At 49.7% G+C, this 10,953-nt stretch overlaps 1 protein-coding gene across 1 annotated transcript in view; it reads right to left on the bottom strand.

The window, feature by feature from the left end:
- Window positions 1-4,353: 4,353 nt before the first annotated feature.
- Window positions 4,354-10,953, bottom strand: part of IVD (isovaleryl-CoA dehydrogenase) — a 10,762-nt gene continuing 4,162 nt past the window's right edge. The window contains exons 5-12 of the mRNA XM_026044858.1: window positions 10,287-10,380; window positions 9,790-9,926; window positions 8,859-8,955; window positions 7,062-7,155; window positions 5,958-6,039; window positions 5,441-5,545; window positions 5,118-5,190; window positions 4,354-5,004 (exon numbers count right to left, since the gene is read on the bottom strand). Coding sequence (XP_025900643.1) covers window positions 4,871-5,004; window positions 5,118-5,190; window positions 5,441-5,545; window positions 5,958-6,039; window positions 7,062-7,155; window positions 8,859-8,955; window positions 9,790-9,926; window positions 10,287-10,380 — 816 coding nt within the window. The 3' untranslated portion in view covers window positions 4,354-4,870. The remainder of the gene's footprint in view (window positions 5,005-5,117; window positions 5,191-5,440; window positions 5,546-5,957; window positions 6,040-7,061; window positions 7,156-8,858; window positions 8,956-9,789; window positions 9,927-10,286; window positions 10,381-10,953) is intronic.

Here is a 10,953-nt window from a genome sequence, read left to right as displayed (position 1 = left end):
GGAGGAGGAGGAGGAGGAGGCGCCGCCGCCTCTCGCCGCGAACTCTGCGAACGCGGCGAGCGTCTCCGTCCTCCTTCCTGCTTCCTCGTGCGCAGCCAATGGGCGCGCGTCGCTCCGCCGCTCTCTTCCCCGTGCCGGCCAATGGCGACCGGCCTTGACCGCCGCCGCTGGCCAATCACGGGGCGCGAACACCCGCCCGGCCCGGCCCGGCCCGRCTCGACCCGGCTCGGTCCGGCCCCACAGAGCGGTGCCCCTTTCCCCCCTCCCCCCCGGCAGGGCTGTATGTTTATAACACACATATATAATATATATAAAACACCATATAAGAGCGCAGTTACTGCTCGCCGAGGCTTCAAGGCTGCCTTTATCTTCTGCGGTCCTCACTCAGACTTCTGTTACCCCAAAAACTAAACGGGGTTGTTGGTACCTCTGTCAGTATCTCCGTGTGTGTGTATGTACCTTTACGGACACACACATATATACATATATGGATATATAAAGGCACTTTGGTGAGGCACTGTTAGCTGAATTTATGGATGTGAGAAAAAAAATGGAGAAGTAATACAGAGAGGTGCAATAAATCACATATAACATGTAGGGATATGATATATCCTATATAATCCTGAGGTGTGCAAAATGTGGTGTACAACACAGAGCACTGCAACATATCGTGTGTAATGCACAGGAGGGATGCGATACATTATATTCTGTATATATCATCTGCTATGGATAACGGCTGTGAACATGGATGTGCCCAGAGCAATCCCAGAGCAAGAGCGGAGAGTGCCTCGCAGGGACAAGCTTTGCAACCAGGTTTCCTTACATTCGGAGGGATGTTCCCATAATTTGGCACTTGCCTGTTGCTTCTCATCCTGTCCCTGGGCACCTTCCTCGCACCTTCCCTTCAGATGCCCATACGGCTTGATAACATCCCCTCTCCTCCATGCTAKAGAGCTCCATCTCTCTGAGCTTTCCTCACAGGAGATGCGGGACATGTTCAGCATCTCAGGAGCCCTGTGCTAGACTCGCTCCAGCAGCTCCATGTCACTCTTGTGCTGGGGAGCCCAGGACACTGCTGGCCTCCTTGGCCACCAGGGCACGTTGCTGGCTCATGCTCAGCTTGTTTTGGATGAAAACTGTCCTTGTGTCAGAGCAAGAGGAGCAAAACACTRTGTCTTGGGTGAGCTAAATGCAGGCACTAAAACACAGGCAGTTCCATCTCTGTGARAAGAAGAACTTCACTGTGAGGGTGAAAGAGCCCTGGAACAGGCTATGGAGTCTCCTTCTCTGGAGATCTTCCAAACCTACCTGAATGTGACCGGGTGCCACGTTCTCTGGGTGCTCCTGCTGGAGCAGGGAGGTTGGACTAGGTGATCCCTAGAGGTCCCTTCCAACCTCARTCATTCTGGGATTCTGTGCTTAGGGCAAWTTTCTTAACTGCTTGGGGGAAAACWGTRCCAAACATTGKTTGAGATGGACGCGCTGCTGTTAGCTCCGTTTGGACGCTAACAGCAACGGAGCCACCCCTTCTGCTCCTGCTGCTCGTGGTTCCCCTCAGGGTTCCCCAGGATGTTTGAGCTGGGATCTGCCTAATCCCGCCAAGCTCGGGCTGCTTCTTGCACCAGCCTGGGGAACAAAGTCATAATTCTCTCCCTCGCGAGCTCAACGGCCGTTGCTATGGGAATGCTCGCGTTGTCAGGGATTCAGCGGCACGGATTTTCCTGGAAGTGCAGGTAGGGAGAGGTGGTTTTCCAAGGCTCCAGCTTGCCCTCCTGGGAAGGTACCGCGCRGCTGAGGAGCGAAGGGAAGATGCCCAGCGCCCCACTGGAGCAGCCTCAGCGGGAGCTTCCCAACAGCCGCTGGATTTGGGCAGCTTCCAGGAGCAGCAGCGGGGGAGGCAGCTCCTCAGGAGCTACTTGGTGCTCTGTAGGAATTCCTGGAAATGCTGTGAATCTGAGGGCCCAGACAGTTAGGAATGGTGGGACTTGGCAACTCCTTGTCCCCAGCCAGGTGCGGAGGCCACATTCCCAGCTTGGAGAGGTCTCCTTGCTGCTGCCTTGGGGCTTCTCTCACATCAAAAACTGCCCTGTTTCTGCTGAATTAGCAGGGCAGAGCATGCRAGGGAGCTTTTGCACCAGCTTATGCCTAATGCCAACCTGGGCAGGTCACACCACGCAAGGTGCAAAGGGAGCAGTGACAAGAAGCAGGCACATCCTTCTGGGACCTCCTCTCAGCCATCCCCTCAGGGCTTCTCAGGAAACTGCTGCCAGGAGGAAATTTTAAAGGATGGGGACGTGGTATGGCACCCACGTTGCCTTTTTCCCTTCGGAAAACATCACATGGGATCAGGCCTAGAGTGTTTCTAAAATCACATGAGGTGATGGTCGCCACTTCTTTGTCACCCATGTGGCCAGTTGCAGCATCAGAGGGCGACTGGGGAGGTCTCAAGGGATCTGTTCTTGGCAGATCCTCAGTGGCCTCTTCCAGATGCCAGGCACATCCTCACCTTCCATGGGGAGGTGGCAAGAGGAAGACAGCATCTCTACCTAGTGCTTCCCAAAGGGAAACAGAGCTCCGGGTTTCTCCCTTCCTGCCATCCTGTCAGGATGGAGCATTTCATTAAAAAGGCCAAAGGTCCGTTATGGGACATGGCTGAGGGTGAGCAAGCCTGCAATTCAGCTCTATTTGCATACGAGGCAACGGGGAAAAATTCACAGACATGGAAGGCACTGGATCCCCTGGGGCCCAGCTCCTCTTCAGCCCAACAGGGCCTCAGCAGAGCTCATTGCCAGCGTGGTCCCTAGATCCACCTTTTGCCCCCTCCATGAGACATTTCATAAAACTTTAACGCTAATGCTCTGCCAAATGCCGATGACCCCAGAACAGATGCTTAAGTGCAACCTCAGATGAATAAATCATGGGGCTCTGAGCGAGGGGGAGCTGCAAGATGGGGAAGGAGAGGCCGGACACGTTTGAGCAGGGAGGCCACAGATTCAGACAACAGCAGTTGTGGGTGGTGTGGCCGCGACTCGAGCTGCTGCAGCCATTCCACAGGTTTCAATAAATAAAATCAAAGAGCTGAAGACGTTCCTCTAGTGTTTTTTTTTCCTTTCTCAGGTTGGGGAGGGTTTGGGGCTCCCCACCAATCCATGGGGCCCGTGGGGTCTTGACCTCAGCTGCTGGTTGTTCCACATGCCCCTTTCAGCCAGGGGCAGGTGGAGAGCAGGCGGTAATCCTGCTCCCCCTGCCCTTCCTATTGAAGAGCAACCTCCGGCCCTAACGGCCATGTTCATCCCAGCCCCAGAGCAGAGCTGCAACAGGAAAAACAGGCACCAGGACATAACTCAGCACCCAGCCCTTAAAACAGTCCGAGAAGCTGCTCTTTGCACTCACAGCTTCGCTGCCAAGTGGGATCTTCAGCYCCGGTCCAAAGGAGCCCAGGAGCAAAGTGAGGCAGAGCTTAAGGAATCTCTTTTTAAACCAGCTGAGGCTCTTACAAGATTCTGCATTTCCATGATGTTTGGGAAGAAGGGACCATCCCCAGGATTTCAGAAGTAGCTCCTAGGCCTGCAAGCACTGAAGTTTTAGTGGCCCTTTGAATAAATATTTAGTGAGCCTGACGGCAATACAAGAAAGCCCCATCTTCCTTCAGCCTACAGCATTTTAACKTAGCATTAGTTTTTGACACCTAGGAATAGAGAGATGTCACCTACAACCCAAAGCAGCCCACATAGCTTTAAGCTGTTCTGTGCTAAAACTCTCAGGAGGTTGCCTGGCTGTTAGGTAGCTGTTTAATCCAGTCTTCGATCCTGTTTACAGCAGCACGTTTCCTTCCATGATTCACGCTGAGGTGGCAGCACATGCTGCATTTTTCCCCTAATAATACCACATACACCTTAATTTGATGTATTCAATACTTCCTGAGAACATCCACAATTTCTGTTGTCACTCCCTCTAATCCAGCGAATGTGGGGTGTAAATACATATTTTTTTCCCCAAAAGAACATCCCCCCAAAAAGAAAAACAAACCCAAAACAACCTCAAAGTCAACCTCCTCCTGCCTGACTCATCCATGAGTGTCACATTGCAACTGTCCCTAGGATGATGAGGGATGTGACACCTCAGCTAGGAGGAGATGGCAGGAGGCAGCCGGTCAAAAGAGCCAAAGCTTCAGGCTGCACCCAGCTACCCTGGGAAGCTGCTGGGAAGGGAAAGGAAGCGTACGGAGAATGGGAAGCGGCTTTAATGAGGTTTTAGTAATCACAGCCTAAGACACTTGTGCAGCTAGGATGCTTCCATGTTGTTGACGGCTACCCCCCTGCCACGGTTYGGCTGACATTGGGTTTCCCAAAATGGAAGCAATTAATCCCAYTGGAATGTCGCAATGGGAAATTCCTCTCCCAAACAGGAGCATGCTACTGTGAGCTATTTAATGGCCCTTGGAGTTTTTCTAGAGGGAAAAATGTCTCCCAAGCCTGGTTGTGTTGTTGTTTTTGGATTGACTTTCCATACTCAGCAACGGCTGCCGCCTCTTCCAGGCATCGTGTTCGAGATGCTGTGTTCATATGCCCCTGGGATAACCTCAGCTCTGCAGCACTGAGAATCTGGATGGCTTATGAACAGGATGAATCAGGCTGCTCATGAGAAGGAGAGAAAAAAATAAAAGAAAGCTCCATTATTTTTCCTTCTCTCCTACAGTCTGATTCTGTCTTCAAAGCTCAAAGCAGCAGCATCTCTTCACAGGGTGGACAGGAAAAGAAGTGCCCAAAGAACCATCCCAGATCACGAGTGGGAAGAGGCTGTTGTGCGTCCCAGCTCTCCAGCCAAAGGCCTTGAGGTAGCCAGGGTACTGTTGCTCCAGGGGTTGGCGTTACTTAAAAGCAGCATTGAACGCCCGGCCGATGACAAGCCTGCGCACTTCGCTGGTGCCTGCCCCAATCTCATAGAGCTTGGCGTCACGCAGGAATCGCCCCATGGGGTAGTCGTTGATGTATCCGTTCCCACCTATTAAGGGAAGGACACCCTAAGTGCCACCTCTGAGCGCAGGCGCCTCACTCCGTGCCCTCACTCAGGCTCTTCCTCCAAGGAGGAAGATGCTGCCGGTGACTGCACCTTACCGAGGCACTGAATCCCATCCAGGGCTACCTGGGTAGCACACTCCGCTGAGWAGAGAATCACTCCAGCACAGTCCTGCGGGAGACAAAAGTCACTGAGGGAGTCAGGAAAAAGCAGCAACTGCCCCTTCTCCAAGCTTCGCGTCGAGCTGCCCTTTCCCTCCCTTCACAAACTCCTGCCAACGCTCYTCTGCTTCACCACAGAGGCACAGATCCATGTCCCAGCACGGGAGGAGAAAACACCCCAGCACCTGCACCCACTCGGGCCAGGGCCCTGCCGGAAGGTGCTGCCTTGAGGCGCAGGGCCCATGCGGAAACGAGCTCACCTTGGCGTTGAAGTGGCCTTGGTCGCAGGCCCTGGCCACATTGTAGACGTACTGTCGACAGGCCATGAGGCGGGTGTACATGTCTGCCATCTTGCCCTGCATGAGCTGTGCACCGCAACAGAGCATAAGAGACGTTTGGTGGGTCTCAAGAAGGGAAGGAGGGCCACGTGCTTCCAAGGCACTGGGGATCGCACGGTTAAGAAGCAAATGGGCAGCGGAAAGGAGATGGGCAGTATGAGGAAGCCAAAGACCCTGCTGACTCATGAACTCCTCCCAGATACTCAGGCCAGCAGAAACATCCCATTCCTGCCCTTCACCCACTAACCGTGGGTGGCCTTGGATAAACAGGCTCATGGGGATGCTGTCAGCTCCTCAGCACATCACTACAGTCCCAGCAGAAACTCCAGCTAGCAGCTTTCCCCAGCTCTCCCATGATAGAACAACTTGTTTTCTCAGAGTATTTTGCTTCTTTAAGAAAGAAAACCAGACATTATTTGCCATTGCTTTTCTGTCTCACCTGGAAGTGGCCAATTTTCTGTCCAAAYGCTTCTCTTGCATGGAGGTATGGAAATGCATGATCAAGAACAGCTTGCATGAGCCTAGGAAAACCACAGATATGCAGGAAGGGCAAAGGAGGATGAAGAAAACAGGGCAATTAATTAACAGAGAAGCAAWAATTTAATCTTGGAAGCACAGTCTAACACAAGAAGGTTCTCTGGCACCTAGAGAAGGATGCTACTACCTTCCTATAGCTATGCTCAAACAGTGCTAAAAATAAAATGTAAAGGTCCCAGTTTTCTGCCTTATGCTCTACATCCTGCTTATTTGGGACACTTCTTGTGGTAAGGTCTGCGGACTGAACTGGAGGGTTGAAGAGCTCTCTGACAACTGAATTTGGTCAAACTGTCCTAGCTAAAGTAGTACTAGCTAATACTATTAAAAATGTTCAGATGAGAATAATCATGAGAATTCTTCTCCTGCTTTACTGGAATATAAGTCTCTCCACGCAATGATTAATATAGAGATACAACCTGGGACGACAACAGGACAGCAAGTTAAAACGTGCTACTAGAGAGCTTAAAAGGACTGGCTAAGAAGAGCAATCCTTTTGCTTAACCCAGTGGTCCTTCCTCATGAAAGCTTGCATAATGTTTTAGACTATGTTACACTGCAGGGCAGGAATGCTCAACTTTTCCTTTTGGCACCATGTCCTCTACCCCTTGTCACTCAGTTTACGTTCCATATAGAAGCTCTTAAGGCGAGCAAAACAGTGCAAGTGACAAGGAGGGAGGTGAGGAGAGGTAAAGGAAAAGGAAGATGCTGGGCGTGCCCTCGGAGTTGACCACAACTGTGGGTAGCTGCAACACAAATGAGCAACTCCCTGCAACCACGGGACCTCCCTGCTCCTGCCTCTTCTTCTACTCATCTCCTCTGGCACAACTGTGACCCAGCCACCTCCTCGCAGCTCTGCTTGGCTCTCCACACCTGCCCAGCAACTCGGTCCTTCATCSGAGAGATCCTTCTGAGAGGTACAACCCCAGCTTGGGACCCACCACACTCAGTGACCACGAGGGGTTCTCCTGGCCTTCAAAATCTAGGGAAGCTGGAAGATCAACCTTACCCCAGCGGCCCACCAGACAGCACAAGCCTCTCCAGGTCCAAGCCGCTCATCAGAACGTAGACTCCTTTGCTCAGCTGCCCCAAGATGTTTTTGGCTGCAATCAAAGGAAAGCAACTTATCTATGTGTAAAACTCAACCCTCTACCCGGAAGACGTAGGCCCTCACACAGCTGCTTCTCAACTCAAACTGTCAGTCACTTTTGCCTTCTTCTCTAGCTTGAGACATGAGCATTCAGGAAGAGCAGGATGGGTTCTGAGTTTTGGCACATATTCCTTCTCCTCCTGAAATACCTTCCATTCCAGACAAAGGACAGTAGAGGGTTAAGACTTGCAGTCACAGCCACTGCTATTCTATTGCCCTGTCTTCTGAAGATGCCCTCCAGGGATCTTCCAGGCTTAACATTTGCATCAAGAAGAATAGGAAACTTAATTGCCTAGGAGGACAAAGTGACAGTCCTCTTCTCTAGCCCATTAGCTTCTATCTACTTCAAACACAGAGTGACCAGAAGTCCTTGCCCTAGGACATTGTGTATTTGAAATGAATGAATCCTGGTTGGACTCACTCAGGTAACCTCTCTGGCCATGCTTGTTACAGAGGCCAAAAGTTACAGGCAACCAGTCAAAACTCCCCACTTATCACTGGTAGGGGTGATAAACCTTCACAGATGGAAAACACACAAGCTGACATTCCCCTTGTTGTGAAGGGGGCTGAGCACACTGCAGTCATTACAAATACATACAAATATGAATGCAAATACTTGTTTAAAAGACAAGTACTATTCCCATGAAAAAGGAAGGGGAAAACAGCCCTGCTTCAGGCTTYGATCACAAGCAATCTGAAGCTCAAGGGCTGCTGTATTTCCTGCTTATTGACAAGCATGTTGATGGCTTGTATGGAGAAATGCAGGCTCTGTGGGACTGTCAGTGTCATATGGGAACCAGCAAGAGGAAGGAGGATGAAACCCTGCTGTCTGACAAAAAGCTAGTTGTGCTAGAGGACGTTTTGACCAACAAGAGCCTGCAGAGCTATGAAGAGGCACTAGACTGGTTCAGCCTCAGCTAGAAGATGAGATGCTGCATTAATGGCTAGAGGGCAAAGCACGTTAACTTTCAACACTGCCTTGATGCCCTTCTGTGAGTTATCATAGGATGGAAACCCTGTTAGCACAAAAACTGGCTGTTCTGTACGAGTGATTACCCAGGAGATGATCTGAAGACTCAGGCACCAGCCCTTCTTCTTTCAGGGTGGAGGAACCCAGTACAGTTAGAAGTGCTAGACTGAAGCTGAACCTCTCCTGCATGCTGCAATGAGGCCTCTGTTAGAACGGGGGAAGCAGCAGAGCCGGTCTGCAGATTTCACAATCACCATTTTCAGAAATTCAGATATGGGATCATCTTTTTTTGCTACATAGGGGCTTTGAGAGTTTTCCATCTACAAAATCAGCCATTAGCATTGCCCCCTTGTCAAGTGCATCCACTATCCTGCTGTTCTAAGTATGGGCGAATGTGTTGTCCTGTCTCAGGCCTTAATCTCAGGAGAATTTGAAAATATTATAGGCCAACCAGAAGTCTGACAGGCATCTGATTTTAGAGTCAGGGCTAATAGACTCTTCATATACCAGACAGAGAGCTCTAAAGGCAACAAAACAGCTCTCCTGTGCAGCTGCTAAGGAGCAGATCACTCTCTGGAAAGGCCTCTAGATCAGTCTGAACATGCACGTAGGTGGTGATCCGGCCTGCCTGACCAAGAAGCGAGACCCATGACATGCACATGGCTGTTAACTTGAGCACAACTTGCCTGGGATCTTGCAGTCTTCAAAGATCAGTTCACAAGTATTAGACCCCCTCATGCCCAACTTGTCAAGCTTCTGGGCTGTGCTGAAACCTGGCATTCCCTGCAAATAAAAAAAAAAAAAAAAAGAAAGAAAGAAAGAAAGAAAGAAAGAAAGAAAGAAAGAAAGAAAGAAAGAAAGAAAGAAAGAAAGAAAGAAAGAAACAGGAAAAAAGTGACTTCAAACTTTTCCATTCTGAAAGACTATATAAAATCATTACAGTCTTATAAGAACTTCCCTGACTACACAGACACACATGGTGTACCAGAAAGGGAGTCAAAAGGAACCACCTGCCCTGGAACAAAGTGCAAGTGGAAAAAAAGCAAACAAGTAGGGAAACATGCACAGCTTGAGGCACCACACTAACTTGGCAAGTGAATCCATTTTCTAACAGATAAAGAGTGTATAAATAATCTAGTACATATAGAGTGAATAAAAAATGATCTAGGCAGTTGCCAGCACTGGCACTCCAGTTCTGGAGTATGGATAAGAAGCTTTGGCCAGTGACTGAACAGCTCTAGCTCCTAGGTGGGTAAGGCCACCACAAGGTTTTCACCAGTTTTTCGCCTTTGCAGTATCATTTCTTCTATCACAGCCCCCTGCTATTTATATAACCACAAGAATAGATAACTGGGTAGCACGGCAGATCCACAAGGCCTCGCCTCCAGTACCCCCTGACAACTTTTGGGAATAGCATTTTCTCTATATTTCTAGAGCAAAAGGTCAGTTATGTGCATAGATGCCAAAATCCCAAAGCTCCCAGTGCAACAGGCTGCCTCACTGGGACAGGCGACTAATCTCAGCATGGCAGAGGGTAGCTTGCCTTTGAGCGAGGGTKAAACAGTCCCAGGAGAGTAAAATAAAATAAAGGTCTATTACACACCGACTTAAACCTACCTTTTCCACAATGAATGCAGTTATACCTCGGGAGGCTGGGACAGCATTAAGGTCAGTTTTAGCATAAACAATGAGCACRTCTGCATCTGGTCCATTGGTGATCCAAAATTTGTTCCCGTTCAAAACAAAATAGTCACCTAGAAGAAAGGAGGCAGACAATTGGTTAGCTCACAACACACCACCATCTATACTTTCACCCAAGCTGCTTCAGAGCAGGCTTCCAAGGATGCTCTTTGGGACTTCACAAACAGCATAAGTGAGAGACCAAAAGGATGTCCRCTTCAGTGCATCCAACCCTCCAGCCCATGGCTTCACCATCTTGCTAGGACGTTTCTGGGATACAGGACAAGCAGAAGCTTGGAAACACAACTCCAACGTACCCAAGACTGAACAGTGTTCAGAGTACTGGGAGGGTTAATATAAATTTAGAAGAGACATTTATGCTGGCCAGGAGAAACACTGGTGTGACCTATCAGGTAGCATATGACACCATTTACCTTTTTTATCTGCCTTCAGCCTCATGGAGACAACATCAGATCCAGAATTGGGCTCACTCATTGCTAGTGCTCCAATGTGCTCCCCACTGATTAGCTGGAAGGAAAGGCAAATGTAAAAAAAGGCAAGAAAATAGCACTGTTACATTTCCATTTCCTCTTCAGCCTGTCTTTCTGCACTGATTCTCACTATTAGTTGTTCAACTTGACCTTCACATGAGGACTATACCTTGTTCCCAGAATGCTCCCACGTGCTGCTGTGCTAAGGGAACAGATCCAAATCGCAGTGGGATGAGCTGGATGACTCAGCTTGTGTCTCAGGGTTTTAAAAGCAGACCTGTACTCATCCATCTCCAGGAAGTTGTTAAAAGAACCGTACAGGCAGCCATATGCCTCTCCCAAACTGCTTATGCTGCACTTTACAACTGCCCTTTTAAATAAACTGCAGTGGTTCAGCCCAAAAGACCAATGAGGAGGGTGAAAAGAGATTGTAAAGTGCTTAGCAATGTCAGAGTCTGAGCTACCAAAAGCCTAAGTCCCCATTCTCGTGCTAGGACAGCAGATGGGCACCCTCCTTCTGTGCCTGCTCATACCAGGCTCTGGCTGTTGCTTCCTCTTCTCTGCTCCTTTCATCCCGCCCTTTTCTCTTTGCCTCTTTTTTTTCTTCCCC

This window comes from Nothoprocta perdicaria, unplaced genomic scaffold (assembly GCF_003342845.1).
Source record: "Nothoprocta perdicaria isolate Ctin4 unplaced genomic scaffold, notPer1 scaffold_389, whole genome shotgun sequence".
NCBI lineage: Eukaryota > Metazoa > Chordata > Aves > Tinamiformes > Tinamidae > Nothoprocta > Nothoprocta perdicaria.
The sequence above is the reverse complement of the archived record's forward strand: the minus strand, read 5'-3'. Positions and strand labels throughout refer to the sequence as shown.